At 39.8% G+C, this 18,263-nt stretch overlaps 1 protein-coding gene across 4 annotated transcripts in view; it reads left to right on the forward strand.

Moving 5' to 3' along the window:
• Positions 1–10,608, forward strand: part of miga2 (mitoguardin 2) — a 34,961-nt gene extending 24,353 nt beyond the window's left edge. For all 4 annotated transcript variants that reach the window (XM_055660250.1, XM_055660251.1, XM_055660247.1 and 1 more), the window contains 6 exons: positions 1,456–1,542; positions 2,829–2,927; positions 5,659–5,793; positions 6,449–6,502; positions 6,662–6,778; positions 7,812–10,608. In XM_055660250.1, the coding sequence (XP_055516225.1) occupies positions 1,456–1,542; positions 2,829–2,927; positions 5,659–5,793; positions 6,449–6,502; positions 6,662–6,778; positions 7,812–8,045 (726 nt within the window). In that variant the 3' untranslated portion in view covers positions 8,046–10,608. The remainder of the gene's footprint in view (positions 1–1,455; positions 1,543–2,828; positions 2,928–5,658; positions 5,794–6,448; positions 6,503–6,661; positions 6,779–7,811) is intronic.
• The last annotated feature ends 7,655 nt before the right edge of the window (positions 10,609–18,263 follow it).

An 18,263-nucleotide genomic window follows, 5' to 3' on the forward strand; every position in this document is an offset into this window, starting at 1 on the left:
TAGAGAGCTTTTAAAGTTTGTAATTCTTGTCGCATATTTCTTAATCATGTTCCTAGTTCCACTCCTCTGAGGCAAGGGGACGTGTGCATATTTTATCGTGCAAAACGAGAAATTAAAGTTAAGCATGACAATCAAAGACTTTGCAATCTTTTAGATAGATGTTTACTTCAATGGACATGGAATGGATGCTTCCCATTGCAGAAACTAGAGACGAGGGCATTCGATCCAATTTGTGATCCCAGCTACAAAGACAGATGTGTACAGCAATTCATTCTTCCCCCGCACAATTAAAACATGGAATAATCTCCACCCAACTATAGTTACCCAACCAGATGCAACTAAATTTAAAGTAGCTCTTTCTTCCCAATAACCCTTTCTGGCTTAAGCCCTCCCTTCACCACCTCCAGTTTAAATTCTATTTGGAATATTTTGGAGGACCAAGAAACCAAGAAGAACCAAGAAACTAGAGTGTCACTAAAGCTCATTAAAATAATTCGGGAGAAGTGTGCTTGTGGATTTCAATACCATTTAGTGGTGGAGGGCTATAGCGAATGTCAAAATGTCTGACATTTCTGCCAGCTACAATGTGATCCCACTGCCAGTCACATCTTCTCCTCCCCACCCTTTGTGCTTTCTGCAGGGACTTCCGTGACACCCTGGTTTGCTCCTTCCTACCTCCCCAGGCACTTTCCCCGGTGGAAGTGTGACTACTGTCCCTAGACTTCCTAGCTAACCACCATCCAGATACCCAAACAGTGGTCATTCAGCCAGTTAAGTTTTCCTTCCAATTCCCATATTGAGTGTTCTGTCCTTGGCCTCCTCCACTGCTAGGGTGGGAATAGCACCTTCATATTCTAGCTGGGTAGTCTACTGTCCAACAGTATGATCATGGAATTTTCCAATTTCAGGTAACTGCACTCCTCCTTTATCTCTCTTCCTATCTGCGCCACTCCCCTCTCATACCCATTACCCACCTTGCTCCCCCAGGCCGCTTAGCACCCTGTTTCTTTTCCCTCCTCCCGCACACATTTCTCATTGGATCCCCTGCTCACCGTTCACCTCCCATTGTTGTTCCCGACTGCCACCACCCCTCATTCAGTTCCTTTCATCACCTTCCTTTCCTATTGGATTTCAGAATCTGCAGCCTTTTGTTCTCCACTTATCCCCTGCCAACCTCTGTTGCTGTCTCCAACCTTCCATCCCCCACCTGACTGTTATCTGAAGGAACCTAAGGTGAATGTTACTTTTGCCTAAAGAAAAACATTACTTTTTTTTTTAAAACTCGTTTCAATCTCGGGAGCTATGAACTGTAAGGGGCTTATTTTTCTTGCCTTTTCTGGGTCTGGGTATCACTGTTTGTTTTTTCTCTCATTGTGTTACACGGTGGAGTAACATTATCTGCATGGAGAATATTCAGTTTCAACTTCTAATAAAACATTCCTTTTTTCTCCACAGATATTACTACAAGAAGAGGAAAATAGACTATACTTCAGTGAAATTGGAAAGCAGATGATCACAGGACTGATGTCAACTGCAGGAAAGGTTAACAAATTGTTTCACCACACCCTTGCCCTTGTCTCCTCCCCCATCCCCACCTCCACCATGCATCTTCATCAACATTCTCTTCAGCCGCTCTCCCCTCACAGAATAGTATTTAATTTGTACCCAGTGCCTATAGATAGATAATAATATGAACATATCTGGTTATCCTTCTGCCATCTAACTATTGTGACGAATTATTGAACCAATTCATAGATACAAGAGAGATACAAGATACAAGATAAATTTAATTGTCACGTGTGCCAGATGGCACAGTGAAATGAATTCCCATACAGCCATACAATAAAAATAAACAGGACTCAACACACTATAGAATTCAACACACAACATCCCCACACAGCAGAACCAAAGTTTCCCACTGTGTGGGAAGGCACCAAAGTCAGTAGTGCCGTCTTGGAGGGTATTCTGTAGAGGAGGAGACTGGTGTACTGAAAAGGTTGGGGCACAGGGTCCAAAATGTTCTGAGATACATAGCTAGAAGACTGGTCATGACATTGTTTGCTGCATATGGAAATGAGTAATTTAGTTTGTAGTATTGTATGTAAGGAAATGTATGACAGATAATGTGTCATTTACTGGTGGTGGTGAAGAGGTGAGTGGAGGTTGAGGTACTTCCCTTTTTGACAGCTTTCAAAAAACGTTGCTGTTGATTTATTTTTGATTACTGTTTCAATAATACTTAGACATTTTTTATACATTAACGCTCGGGTCCGGTCTTCTTTGGAGGAGAGAGTCTTTTCTGTGCCTCTACCCTCTCTGTGCCTCTGCCCTCTCTCTCTCTCTCTACACCCCTCTCTCTCTAGCCACGCATGTGAGTTGGGGGCTATGTGTGAGTGGATAGGGCGGGGGATGAGGTAAAAGGAGCGAATGAATAATATCAAAGGGGGTGGTTAGTGTGTGTGACGCCACAGCCCCCCCCCCCCCCCCCCCCCCCCCCCCAACCGTGCGTTGAAGGGACGGGACCCAACGGTTCACACTTGGTCTAGCAAGAGTTAAAATTGTAAGTGGGAAGCACTGAAGCAGCAAATTCCAGCCACTGTTCCTCTGCTTCTGTAAATCTAACCCAAAGTAGAAGGAAAACTCTGTCTTGCGGCCAGAGTATCTCTACTCCAAGTAGGCATTTATGTTCAACTGAGTGCAATGTTGGTTTGAAAGGTGGCATAGTTAGACTGCTTCAAGAAAGAGGTAACGGTGGGAAGGAATCTGAGTATCCATCACTGATGTAAGAAATAATCACATTGGTTCTTGTCTGCCTTTATCATTTACAGAATGTAAATAGATTTCATGAGACCTACAAAGAAATGTTGCACTATGCACGAAGAGAAGAAACCTGGGAGACGACAGAGCGGGAACTCAAGGGACGAGGGGTAGATATTGAGATTATTTCACATTTGTGTGGGGGAGGATGAAGAAATAAACTATCGTTGTATTGTCATGATGTTTTTCATTTGCTTTATTAGCCTTGACGTTTTACAATACAAGTTCCCATCAACGTACCATCGAGGCAAATCACCTGCATCAGGATGAAACAAATGCTGGAGGTACTCACCCAGTAAGGCTGCATACGTGGAGAGGGGAACAAAATTAACATTTCATGTCAACAGCCTTTCATTGTAACTGGAAAAGTGAAAAAACAAGTTATTTTATGTTGACAGGGGAGAGAAAACATCTGAGAAAGGGTAAATGGTGTAGACAAAGACTGTCCAGGAACACGCATGCTGTTAAGGTCATCTAAGAAAGGGTGATAAATGATTGTTGATTTTAGCTGATCCGCCTAGTGGAGTGGAAATGACGGAGATGAGTAAGCACTGTGCTGGAATTGTGTTGTTGGAAACAGGAAATGTCAGAATTTTGGAAATGTTCAGCAAGGGGGGTAGCATATGTAGAAAGAGGAAAAACAAAGTTAATGTAAGTGGATGACCTTGGATCTGAAGAAGGGTCTTGACCCGAAACGTCGCCTATTTCCTTCGCTCCATAGATACTGCCTCACCCGCTGAGTTTCTCCAGCATTTTTGACTACCTTGTATGTTTTGACAATAGACAATAGGTGCAGGAGTAGGCCACTCGTCCCTTCGTGCCAGCATCGCCATTCAATGTGATCATGGCTGATCATCCCCAATCAGTACCTCGTTCCTGCTTTCTCCCCATATCCCCTGACTCCGCTATTTTTAAGAGCCCTATCTAGCTCTCTCTTGAAAGTATCCAGAGAACCCGCCTCCACCGCCCTCCGAGGCAGAGAATTCCACACACTCACCACTCTCTGTGGGAAAAAGTGTTTCCTCGTCTCCGTTCTAAATTGCTTACTCCTTATTCCTTTGGTGATCTATCCCTGCACCCCTCACCTCCTTAGCCGCTAGTTCCAAATTCCCAACTCTACATATTTTGCTTCCATCTCCCCTAGATCTGCAAGCAGTCACCTGGGAGTATTTTGCCTCTCATGTTGCTCCAACAAAGCAAAATGTGAACTTAAGAAACAGACCTCATCTTTTGTAGGGAATATTTGACCTCACAGGAACCTGTATTGAACTCAACAATTTTAGAACATCTGACATTCCTGTTTGTGTTAGAACTAGCCAGTTGTGAGTGGAGGCCTCCACATGTAATATTTTCACTTTCTGTCTCCAATATACTGGCAGGTCTTTTGGATATTTGCTGGATTCTCATTTATTTCAGTTCTAGCAGCTGCTATTTTCAGCATTTCACTTTCCAACAATTATTTCTTTACTTTTTTGGCCCTCATTCATCTCCCTCACTTTACAGTCATCCAGACAGATAATTATTTCTCTCTTGGATGCCACTAAAGGGGTAGAGGGAAAGCCCTGGACAACCTTGGTCGCCATCTCGTTGCAGACTTTCTCTGTGCTCTCCGTTGATCTCCTCTTTGCACATTAAATCATACTGGTTTTCTCACTTTTCAATTTGAAAAGAGACATTGAGTTTCTTTCTTCGTAGATGCTGTCTGACCTGCTGAGTACCTTCAGCATTTTCTATTACTGATTCAGCATCTGCAGTTTTTGCATCTTTACTGTGTGAAGATTATTTTTGGAATAGAAACCATCCAGTAACTATTCACATTTGTATTTATTGCTGGAGCAACAGTCAACTAATTATACATTGATACAAAGAATAATTGGATCCGATCCATTTGAATTTTCTGTGGTGTAAATAATGTTTTTACAGATTTTTATCATGTTTGACATTTCCACATGTTTGCTTTGGACTTTCAAAATTGACTTTTGAATTAGAATGCAATGATATAACTTAATGTAAAGAATTCAGATGATAAATATTCCATCTTTATAAAAAAAGTGTCACCTCTTCAATTCAGTAGTAGTAACTGGTTATCAAGTTTGCCTCTACATTGGCCTATTTGCAAGTGAATTTCTTTAAATTATTTTCCCACTTTTATTACAACACCAGCTCTTCTAATTTGCATTGATTGATCTGTGGTGTTCATTAGAATATTCTATGATAAAGACAATGGTAACACCACAAGTTGGCAATTCGGGTAATGGAAATTCAACCATACTATATTCACAAATTGCCTCTCGAAAAATTTGAGATGGAATAAAAGTTGATATCGCAGAAATCGGGGGGGGGGGAAGCAAATGAACACTAAATATTTGTTATAAACTCGCAATTATAGACATGTGCAGATAACACAACTTCACATTATGAAAAATCACGATTATGGACTGTTTACCTGAATGCAAGCCCCGTAATGCAGAAGTGGCTCATATTATCTCTGACATATCTAAACCAGTCTGAAGAAAGCTATCGGCCCAAAACATCACCTATCCCATGACCTGCTGTGTTCCTCCAACACTGTGCTTTGCACTTCAAATTAATGATCATTTGGTCACATATTGCATTTTCTAGGATTTTACAATGTGACGTTAGCTGGCTGTTTTCATTACCAGCACTTGGGATGTCCTAACGATGTGCAAAGCTGAACTTCTAAATGGTTGTTAATCTGAAGTGCTAATTCTAGTTCTCCATTTGCAGGCATTGACTGGTCTGCTCAGTGTATCTATCAATTCCTTTTTGAATATTATGTGCAAATTTAATTTCTGTAACTAGGAAAGTCTTTATCCACAGGTTGTATGCATGAACTTCTTTGACATTGTGTTGGATTTTATTCTGATGGATGCCTTTGAAGATCTCGAAAACCCACCTTCGTCTGTGGTTGCTGTTTTACGGAACCGCTGGCTCTCGGATAGTTTTAAGGAGACGGTAATTTATTCCAGTCTACATTGGCAAACATAACAAGGATGATTTGCAAACTGTGTGTTCCATTCAAATGATTTAAAATCATTTTGCATTGTTCTGAAGGTGGTTGCTAAAGATACTTGGGAACTAGGCTTAACATACATCCATTATTTCAGTGTAATTTTTCGATGACGTTGGTTTCAAGATGGGGAAAGAGCGAGTCGGAAGGCACAGACATAATCTATTATTTTTGAAGTAACACTCGCGCTAAGAACCGCTTGAATTATTTAAATGTATAATTCTGTAATTGCACCTGCATTTCGTTCAACCCTGCACCCCACGGTCCATTGGAAGGCTACAATGCATAATTAATGTAGTAAGATTAATTTCAGGACCTAAGCTGGTAACAAACAGCACAGATAATTTACTCGTAGCCATTCTCTGCTTTAATCTGAATAGAATACCTTGGTATCCAGCTCCATCGGTCTGAGGAAGGGTCCTGATCCAAAAAGTTGCCTGTCCATTCCCTCTACAAATGTTGCCTGACTTCCTGAATTGCTCCAGACCTTTGTGTTTTGCTCAAGATTCCAACATCTGCAGTTCCTGTGTCTCTACTTAGGTCTTGTATTTTTTTTTATTTTAAATTTGCAGTGATTTGACTTTTGTTTTCTTTCTGCAGGCTCTTGCTACAGCTTGTTGGTCAGTGCTGAAAGCAAAAAGGCGATTATTACAGGTTGGTAAACAAAAGAATAAGGGTGGTGGATGATACAATGAGAATGAAAGCCAGTGCTGGTATTTCAGCTGCAAGGAAATTAAATTTGGTGAAAGATTTGAAATCGGCAATATTCTTGTTTTAATATATGATGCTTACTTTTTTTCTTTGTAACCATAGGTCCCCGATGGCTTCATTTCTCACTTTTATTCTATTTCGGAACACGTCAGTCCTGTACTTGCCTGGGGTTTTTTAGGACCAAAGCAGCACCTTTGTGAAGTATGTGCTATCTTTAAGGTGAGAATTCCTTTTAAAATCCTTTGACTCATAGTATTAAGTGCAAAAGGGAATTCAACGTCAGGGCTACTGATTGTGATGATTCTGCTTTTGGTTTTTTAGTAGCTTCTCTGGGGATAAGAATGTCACTAACAAAGACAGCATTTATTGTCCATCCCAGTTGCCCTTGAGAATGTAGTAATTAGCTGCTACTGTAAATAACCAGAGCTTTGTTTGGTAAAGATACCCCCAGTGTTATAGTGTAAAGGCTTTTATGATTTTGAACAAAAGGCATGACGAACCTCATGAAGCATGCTTCCCTGCATCTACTGCCTTGTTTTTAGTAGTTGGGGGTTTGGAAAATGCTCTGCATTATGGATCTTGATTTAGAATAGGTGAGACATATCCTGAGCCTTGACCATGTAAAGGATCTGAACTAACATGACCAGGGAAGCACTTCTGTAGCCGTTACTGCATTGTTGATTGGTGTGTGTATTGGTATCAAATACAGATAATGAGAGCTTTCAGAATCACATGCAGAAGAAGGAAGCCACTTGATTGATCTTATTTTTCTCAGTTCTAAAGAAACTGCCAGTGAATTATATTTCAATTAAAAAACTTTATTGGCATGATAAAAAAACATTGTTATATTGCCAAAGTATAACACATGACATACATATTTAAAATGCAGATATCTTTCTCTTCTTTTGCAAAAGTTTTTTGTTAATATTCACTTAACATTTCAAACCTTTGGTGAATTCCATGTGAATCCTGACATGCAAACCACAACAGACATGAATTTTAATGCTTCAACAAATCTCATATTGTAAACTCAGCCACCTATTACTAATTATTGCCACCCACAGGAACTGCGTAATGCTGCAGTATGCGTGCAATGATTAGATTCTTAAATTCAAAATATTTAAAGTTGAAATATTACTTTTTAATCAATGGAAAAAGGATAGCAGAAAAGGTGGGGGGAGGGGAGGATTTCTCTGTATACTGCAAAATAATTTTATGTGCAATTTTTACAACTTGTCACTTTGTTTTGTAGCAACAAATTATCCAGTATTTGAAGGACGTATTTGATACGGACAAAATGCGATACACAACTGTAAATTTGCTGGCAGATGACATTGTTCAGTTATCGCAGCGTCGCAGTGAGATTCTCCTTGGTTACCTGGGAATTGATGCAATAATGACAATGAATGGGATGATACCTACTGACAATGGACCTTTGGAAGATCCTGTGAGAAGGCCAAGCACAGAGGATGCAACAAACAACTGAGAATTAGTGAATTGTATCTGATTCCTGGATGGCCCCATATTAAGGAGACTTGCAAGAGTCCTTATCAGAATACTCCACATACATTGAGGTCGGCTCATTCTGTTGGGTATCAATATTTTAATATATGGTATTGGTTGGGGAAAGATGAAATACAGTGCCCTCCATAATGTTTGGGACAGACCCATAATTTATTTATTTACCTCTGTAATCCACAATTTGAGATTTGTTACAGAAAAAAATCGCATGTGGTTAAAGTGCACATTGTCAGATTTTAATAAAGGCCATTTTTATACATTTTGGTTTCACCATGTAGAAATTACAGCAGTGTTTATACATAGTCCCTCCCCATTACAGGGCACCAACATGTTTGGGACACAGCAATGTCATGTAAATGAAAGTAGTCATGTTTAGTATTTTGAAAAACTCCTTTGTTGCTTTAGCAGTATGTTTGGGATCATTGTCTTGCTGTAGAATGAATCGCCGGCCAATGAGGCATTTGTTTGAACTTGAGCAGATTGGATGTGTCTGTACAGATTCGTTATGCTACTACTATCAGCGGGTGTATCATCAATGAAGATAAGTGAGCCAGTATCTTCAGCAGCCATACATGCCCAGGTAATAACCCCCCCACCACCATGTTTCACAGATGAAGTGGTATGCTTTGGATCTTGGGCAGTTCCCTCTGTCCTTCCTACTTTGCTCTTGCCATCACTCTGATATAGGTTAATCTTCGTCTCCTCTGTCCACAAGACCTTTTTGCAGAACTGTGGTTGCTCTTTTAAGTACTTCTTGGCAAACTGTAACCTGCCCATCCTATTTTCTGTTCATGAAGTCTTCTTCAGACAGTGGTTATTGACAAATCCACTCCTGAAGAGTGTTTCTGATCTACCGGACAGGTGTTTGCGGGTGTTTCTTTATCATAGAGAGAATTATTCTGTCATCACCTGTGGAGGTCTCCCTTGGCCTCCCGGTCGCTTTGCGATTAGTAAGCTTACCAGTGCTCCCTTTCTTCTTTGATTTTGATTTTGACGTTGATTTTGGTAAGCCTATAGTTTGGCTGATGTCTCTAACAGTTTTATTCTTGTTTCTCAGTCTCATATTGACTTTGTTGACTTTCATTGGCACAACTTTGGCCCTCATATTGATAAACAGCAATAAAAGTTTCCAAAGGCGATGTAAAGACTGGAGGAAAGACTAGGCGCTGAGAGCTCTCTTGTACCTGCATTAAGAAGGCAATTAAAGACACCTGAACAATTACAAATGCCTGGGAAGCCATGTGTACCAAACATTATGATGCCCTGAAATGGGCGGGACTATTGCTGTACACAGCTGTAATTTCTACATGGTGAAACCAAAATGTATAAAAATACCCTTTAATACAATCTGACAATGTGCACTTTAACCATTTCTTTTTTATTACAAATCTCAAATTGCAGAGCACAGAGGCAAGTAAATAAATAATGGGTCTTTGTGCCAAACATTATGGAGGGCTGTGTAGGATGTTATTCTTGAGTAATCATATATTCTAGGGAAGAAAAGATGTTTCTTTAATGGAGACCTCAAAGATCACAAGACTGGGAATATGCTCCCTTCCAATTTTATTGTAACATTACATGAGATATGGGGACATTGAAACAGTTCTTAACCAGAGATGCCTAGATGTGGGGGGGTAATTACATTACCTTGTCTACCAGTGAGCCATTTGAACCAGAAAATGTGGTGGTGATCATTGGATATCAGAGTAGTAACAAATACACTAAAATGGGCCTTTGTACTCCTGGTTTAAAGATGTAAAACTTTATCCAGTGTTCCCTGCCTAATCAAATCCCCATCGCTACTATTAAATCATAGAATGATACCGTGCAAAAGAATCTATTATTGACAAAACTATCATTGTTGCACAAAAAGAGCACTGTGTGTGAAACTGAAAGCACTTTTAAATAAATCATTCACCTGAATGAAATGAAAAATGAAGAAAATATGAAAAAAAATAGAGAAAGATATCACCAGAATCTGCAGATCAATACTTTTTTAAAGGAAATAATTTGATCGTTCTTGTGAATAATATCCTACTTGATATTATTTCTTGACCTGTGCCAACCAATCGCCCTCCAGTTCCTGTGTGGGTCTGTTGCCCTAAACAATGTCACTGAGGAACAAACGATGGATTGTAGACTTTGGAAGACATGGATAGAGGACATTACGAAACGTCACCTATCCTTGACTTCTCGAGATGCTACCTGACCCACTGAGTTACTCCAGCATTTTGTGTCTTTTTGTAAACCACCACCTGCAGTTCCTTGTGTTTGGATCGTAGGCTTTACTTGTTTCGGTATTTTACAGGATAAACGTGTTTTCCAACGATATTAATGTTCCATAATAAACGCAGCCTGTGTTTGATGTTATAAACGGCCTTCTTATTTTTTTTAATTGCCTTGCCAAAGTGTAACTAGGTACTTGGTAATTATTCCAAAAGGCAGAAAGGGACTGTAAAGAGTGATTCTGCTTGTGCCAAATAGAATTGTTGCAAATCTCTCAGATGCAGTAACACAAATTTAGGGGGGGGGGAAACATAATTATTACCCATGTAGTATATTGACATCTATATCTTATGATCAATAGATGATGCTAACGCTAATTAGTACGTTATAATTTCAGTTGCTATGTTGAAGAAATTTGGAACAATTCTAACTGCTGCAAGCAGCATCATTCCCTAGAATCCCATTTCTCCTTTTGGAAGAATTAACTGTCCACTCTCAAAACAAAAAAGTCCATGCTGTAGGGAAGTGTGAATTTCTTTGTGGGAGTTGGGATTAATGTTTTAATTTTGTATTTCGTTGGAACTTCCCATGTGAAGCCCAAAGTTCCTTGTAAACGAGTCTGGAGATAATCTGCTGACTTCTGGAAAACTGAATGAATCTAACCAATATTCTTTATTTACCATCAAAGTTCAATATTGTCTGATAATATAAAATTCTTTGATATATTTTCCAGAATCATATCTTGGTTACTGAAGGCTTAAGGCTCAACTAAGCAAATCCATAATTTTTTTTAAAAGATTCAATTTGTGGGGCTCTTTGGATTTTCTATGCCTCGCTATAATGGTGCTTTCCCAGATGTCTCAATCACAATGTGTTTATTGTCATACAACACAGAAACAGGCCCTTCAGCCCAAATCATCGATGCCAACCAAGATGCCCCATCTAAGCTAGTCCTAATTTCCTGCGTTTAGTATAGAGTCTAACGCACATGTTTAGGAGAATTGGAAAAAAAAGTGCCAACTGGTGTTTAAAAAAAAAAAAATAGAGTTGACGGTGTAATGGTTGGAATCGAAAGAAATATACCTTTTGGTTGTACAAGACCTAATGGAATTAAGTATCTAGGTTGTCATAGTTAATATGGACACTCCTTAAAATACAATTTCCTCAGATGAACTCGCAAATCAATCAGGAATTTTTTTTATCTTTGGTCATATGGTTGGTATAAGAGCTGTTTGAGATTTGGGACTGAAGCTTGAGTATCTGGTAAACAATAACTATTAATTGCTGTCTTAAAGACTTTTAAGAAGCCAGGTTTGAAAATGTATTTCATGTCACTTGCATGGTCAGAAGTTCTATTCTGCCGTTGAAGGTTGAATAACAACATTATTGAGAACATTTCAATCTGCATCTTAATGCAAGGTATTCCTGCCATGGGAATGCATGGTTGAATGTGTTGGATACTTACAGTGTGCTAGCCAAACTTGAACAAGGTTGAACATTTAACTGCTTGTACTAAAGTGTCAAAATATGCCCCGCCCATAAAAGTCTTAATAACAGAAAAGAATAATTTAGCCAGTCGAGATTAGATTTATTTTCACGCTTGACTTTTAATGTTATTAATGTTATTTGTGACCCAAATTGAATTTTGATATTCTCCATCCTGCCCCCCCACCCCCCCCCCCCTCAAGTTATTAATGAAGCATAAGAGTGATAGTGAAGCATGAGAATGGATATTTTTGTGTGACATTGGTTAAGGGTATGAATTTTGGCCAGGGCACTGGGGAAAACTCCTCTGCTCCTATGATATCAAACAATGATGGGACCCTGTTTAACATTTTTATTAGCTGGCATCACTGATGGTGCGACACTCATTTAATCCTGCACTTGGATATATCAGCCAAGAAGATGTGCTCTGGGTTGAAATAGTAAGGAATCAAAGAGGTGGCCATTACTGCTCCACTGGATGTGCTTTTGACAATAAGCCCATTTCTGACCATCCCATTCAACTTTTAGAAACATAGAAAATAGGTGCAGGAGGAGGCCATTCGGCCCTTTGAGCCAGCACCGCATTTTTGACAATACTTACTACTGATTTTTATCCATGCATTGCTGGCTTGGGCCTGGCACCGTTGTTGTTATGCAGCATCAATACTTTCTTGCCAAATCCTGTTGGAAAGGAGGATTAGCCCAGCAGTAAAGCTTGCAATCCTGTAATTTCTTCCTTGCACAGAGATCGCACGTTTTAAGTTAGTCATGCACGAGGCCCAGTGGGTTTGTGTTCAATCATTTTACATGCAGCTTATGATACAGACTATTTTATGAATCACTTCAAATGTTTTGCCTCTGTTTCCAAGGATATCCTTTCCTAATATTATACAGTCTGTGCATGCAGAATTATCTGATTTTTGTCTCTGGTTATTATTTACCAGTTTAAATCAGTTGGTCAGAAGACAACTGATCATTTAAACTAATGTTGCAAAATTAGCCTTTTCAATATTATTTACTGTCTTGTACACCCTTGAGATTTATTTTAAAGTTATTATTTTGCAGGATGGAAAGTGTGATTTTAAAGTTTTTTTCATTAATTCAAAGACCTTATCATAGGGAATAGCTTCAAGCCTTTTACTGCACTCCCTCTCTGAGCTTTGAATTTCTTCCTTGTGTTTCTGCAGTCGGAAATGGATGAGGTGCTTACTCAGTGGTCTGACAGAGGTCTGTAAAATATAGTCGTAACATCCTCTAACTTGTATTTAATTGCTTTGACCAGATAATTTAACATTGTTCTGATTTATGCTGCCCTGCTTCAGTATGACAACTTTAATAACCATTATCATTAACCTGCTGAGATTCTGAGACCATATCTATTTTAATATAATCTGTGAAGTGTGCACACTGGAGCACTTTTTAGAATGACCCCTGAGCCCATCAATGTGCATCATTCAAGAAAAAGTTAAGATATTTAAAAAAATTAGTTGTTGGCACTTCTGCTATAGGATCCTATTCTGCCAATGAGCACCCATGAACTTACAAAATTGTGGAGTGGCATCTATAGCTTAATCTACTGCTATAATTTTTCCTGTTAATAAGAGCCACAGATGCTATTGGATCTAATGTTGAATTCCAATATAATGTATTTTAATTAAACAAAGCGTTTTGTAAGTTGGTTTTAAAAAGTGATCGTGTCACAATCAGACAAGGAAATATGAGGGTTATTGATATTTAAAAGTTTATTTACATTTTAAATAAAACTCATTGATCCACAGACCCTTGTGTGACTATGCTTGGTGACATAGTGTGTGACATTTATGTGACATGGTGAAAAGATATTCCATTTTACTACTTCCTGTTACTCATTCTGTGTGATCCATGTATTAATTGTGCCTTGTTGTGCTTTGCTTTGTAACATCCGAGTATGATTTGTGCATTAATACCCAGTCTTGGCATGCCTATAGCCCTTGGTTTGTGGTCAGTGAGAACAGGGATTACTGTATTTTGTAACGGGGTTTTATACCTATACCTTGTAGAGGGCAACAGAAAAATGTAACCTGTCTCTTTGGAACCGTAATTAAATCTTGCAACTTCTGAAAGGAGAGGGTGGGAGCAATAAACAAAAATAGTGAGAAAAATCATCCTTGAGCCATATTAATGCACCACCTCACGAATGGTATAAGAATTGGTCGGAAGCAAATAACTTCTTCACTGGGTTGGTTTGTAGCTCAGGAATAGAGAATTAAATATGGGGAAACTGTTTTGTACCTGTAAATGGACATTCTGTACATGACAACCTGATGTTGCAGGTGCATTGAATCTCATTATTATTTTCATTTAATGTTTTTATTGTGACCCTTATTATCTGCCTTTATCATCTCCTTATTAAATCATGTTCTTAGTTTATTTAAAGAATGTCATGTATTCTGAAAAGTTTGCTGAAATGCTGAGAATTTAAGCAAAAAGGGATCCAAGAGGTTTAAAGGTGTTGCTGAACTAGTGCATGAGGAAGGTCTTAACTAAATGAGATGAACAAATTCACTGTAAAGGTATTTGGCACGTGTTGCAACACAGATCAAAACCTATTACCATACCCCTAGTAGACACACCATTCGCAAAGTTTCTTTACCAGCAACAGCAAATCTGGACATGTTGAACTGAAAATTTCCAAAATCTAAAAGTTGTGGGGAGTACGCACCACAAAGTGAACTATTAGTCTTATCTTAACATCCGCATGTATCAACCTGAGCAACATAAAATTGGCTGGAGAATTCAGCAGGTTGAGCGGCAGCTGTGGAGGGAAATGAACAATGTTTTGGGTCGGGATCCTTCATCTGGATTGAAAGAGGGGAAACATTCAGTTTCGAGGGGAGGAGAAGGACTGGCGAGTGATGGGTGGAAACAGGTTAGGAGGGGTTAATTGGCAGATGGGAGTCAAATCAGGGAGGGAAGGGTGGAAATTGTGACAGAGGCTGGGAGGCAAAAAAGGGCTACAGATGAAGGAATCTGATGAGAAAGGAAGCTGAAACATGGAAGGTGGGATAGGCAGATGGGAACAATGGGAGAAGGAGACCCTATAGGAGAAATGTGTGATTGCGGAAAAGAATGAAGTAGGTAAGGGAGGGGAAAGAAACTGGGTGAAATCGGGCTGAGGGGTTTGTTGATAAATAAGATATGTGTGAGAGGATCTGGGTAGATCAGAAGGAGGGAAATGGGGACAAAGAGGCAGTAGGTACTTGAAATTGAGGAATTGAATGCTTATGCCATCAGATTGTAGATTACCAAGGTAGATCGGGAGCTACTCTAGTTTTCGTTTGGCCTTGCCCTGACAGTGGAGGAGGCCGAGAATAGACTGTTAGTGTGAGGATGGAAAGAGGAATTACTATGGTTTGCATCTGGGCTCTCCAGACGGCCATGGGGGACAGAGCACTGGTGCGCAGCAAAGGCTGCCCTTGGTCTCACAGATGCAGAAGAGGCCATCGGCAAATTGTGAATAAATAATTATCAAAATGTATCCGATAATAATTTGTTTATTTACAACCAAATCCATTGTAAGGGGAAATTGTGGTGGGGAGGTTGAAGAAAGCAGTGATACCTACGAATTTTCAGATTAATCTGTAACGGTTCTATTTTAGAGTGTGTGGCAGTTGGTTTTAGTTTGGCAGATCCAGAGATGTCTTTTGGTATTGGTAGAATTCTGGTCTCCACTGCTGTATAAGGATTATTTACTTTTCCAATACATCAATTACAATCTTGTTTTCTGAGGCTTTCCCACATGTACTACTACTGCAGCACCTTAAGGTAGTGTGGATCAATTCTTGCAGGTGGATAGTGGATTCAGTCTCATGGCTGCTATTGAGAAGTCTTCAATTTAGAAATTTGAGACTCTAGGGACTGAAAAGATTGAAGGCTGAGTTCAAATGTGTGCCTATTCCTATTGTTTTTAATTATTGTTTTTGATGTAAAATCTTTGCCATGTGAATTGAAATTGCATTTTTATTTAAAAAATCGTCCCTGCTATCCTGTATCCATCAATACATTAAAACAACATGAAATGAAAAAAATATAGTGAATTGATTTGCATATTGAGTAAATGGGCAAATAATTATAAAACCATGACAGATAGACAGCATAAGTATATCAGTCAGTATTCAACTGAATGAAGAACATTTGACTGTTTTTCTGGTCCTCTTAAAACTCCTTTTTAAATTTAGAGCATGACATAATTAAGTTAATGCCAATTGAGTCTGGCAATAGGTAGAGAGGCCAACTTGCATAAAATATTACCAAATGTTTTGTTAAAATGGTGGGTTTTATAAAGTGAATATTTTCCTTCCACTGCTGTCTCTGAAAACTGATGGTAGTTGTTGTGGTGGAGTAGGAGTATGTGACAGCCACATCTTGTGCAGTCATCTTCAGGCGAGAAGATCCTACGATGGATATGAGATTAATATGGGGATCTGCAGATTCCACCACAGGTGGAGTGGGACGTGTCTGATGTGGCAGGTGAGAGAGATCAGTAGTATGGGAAGTGATGCACTCCTTCCCTCATTTTCACTGGGCTTCTACTTATTTTTTTGACCAAAGTTGCTTCTGAATGATCTTTTTCTGTTTTTGAGCAGTCTTGGACCATACCCATATATCTGGTATTATTACCTTTTCAAGGAGATTAGAAGAATGTTCTTGAATAATTTACTTAGTCTTCCTTTGGAGTCTGAAAAAGAGTGCTTGCGCCAGGAATCCAGTGTGGAATATGGGAACAATTTGGTCTTCCCATCAAAGCTGGCTACACATAATTGTCCTCTACTGGAGATTTAAATCAAAAGACAAATTGCCAGGTCACGCAACATATCTGGAGAACATGAATAGGTGAGCTTATGGGTCGGGACCCTTCTGCAGGCTGTCGATGAAGAGGGTCCTGAAACGTCACCTACTCATGTTCTCCAAAGATGCTGCCTGACCCAATGTGTTACTCCAGTGCTTTGTACCTTTTTTTTGTAAACCAGCACCTGCAGTTCAATACGTTTCTTCTATTGGAGATGTTGGCCTGGGTGAGGACATTAACATTGGTTCACTAACCCCCCCCCCCCCCCCCCCCCCCTTGCAGTATAGTGGTACCTCTGCAATCTTGAGTCTCTAAACTTTATGTGAACCAGGAATTTAATTGTACCAGAGTGAATGTGACAATGAAATCATCTGAATCTGTCTGGCGTAACTAGTTCACATCTTGGAAACATACAAATCCCCCCCCCCCCCGGGTAATGAACACCTGACGTATAGAGACCACAAACATTCAAACGAGCATTTGGGTGATCAACAGAAAAACTGGGGCTAGTTTTACAGGCTGGTTGTGGGAACAGAAGATTTCTATGCCTGCCTCCCTACTTGCACATCCATTCCCAAGCCTAATAATCAAGGGCTGGGTCAGCCAAGCAGAGCTGTGAGCGCTGAGACTTTCACTCACTGACTCAGTGAAGGCAGCTGCTCTTCCCGCACTTGTCTCCCATCTGGACACAACGTTTTTGAGTTATTCAGCAGGTCAGGCAGCATCTTTGGAAATCATGGATAGGTGATGTTTTGGGTCGAGGCCCTTCATTCAACCCGAAACGTCGTCCAACTTTGTTCTCCAGAAATGCTGGCTGACCTGCTGAGTTACTCCTGCACATTGTGTACTTTTATGCATTAACCAGCATCTGCAGTTCATTGTTTCAACCCCTATTTCAACATTTCAGTGATCCTCTTCTGCACAGTTTTTGTTCATTTGCGACTTACAAACAGTTTGAGTTCCAACATCACTCGGGTACGAAGCTTTCTCATAATCCAGGGACCTTTTATATGGGAGAGCAGGGTTGACATTGTTATGCATCAAGCTTTGTAATGGGTTTGAGGTCCTGATCTTCAAATACGCTTCTTCAGTCAGCCAACATTATTGCACACTGAATGGCAAACGTGAATTTCACTTCTGCATAGCTGGAGTTGTGCACCATGAACCTTTACTGTCTGGGATGCCAGAATTGGCAGAGTACCACAATTTGCAATGATGTTGCCTCGTTGTCACCTTCCCCCTCAGCTAACAATAAACCTTGACCAATGTCTGCTTTGATCTCTCCTTTTCACACCTTCCCCTTCCAAATCTCTAGCTTCCCACTCCCCTGACTCTCAGTCTGAAGAAGGGTCTCGAACTAAAAGGTCATCCATTCCATAGAAACATAAAAAATAGGTGCAGGAGTAGGCCATTCGGCCCTTCGAGCCTGCACCGCCATTTGATATTATCATGGCTGATCATCCAACTCAGTATCCCATCCCTGCCTTCTCTCCATACCTCCTAATCCCTTTAGCCACAAGGGCCACATCTAACTCCCTCTTAAATATAGCCAATGAACTGGCCTCAACTACCTTCTGTGGCAGAGAATTCCACAGATTCACCACTCTCTGTGTAAAAAATGATTTTCTCATCTCGGTCCTAAAA

Source organism: Leucoraja erinacea, chromosome 31 (assembly GCF_028641065.1).
Source record: "Leucoraja erinacea ecotype New England chromosome 31, Leri_hhj_1, whole genome shotgun sequence".
Classification (NCBI taxonomy): Eukaryota; Metazoa; Chordata; class Chondrichthyes; order Rajiformes; family Rajidae; genus Leucoraja; species Leucoraja erinaceus.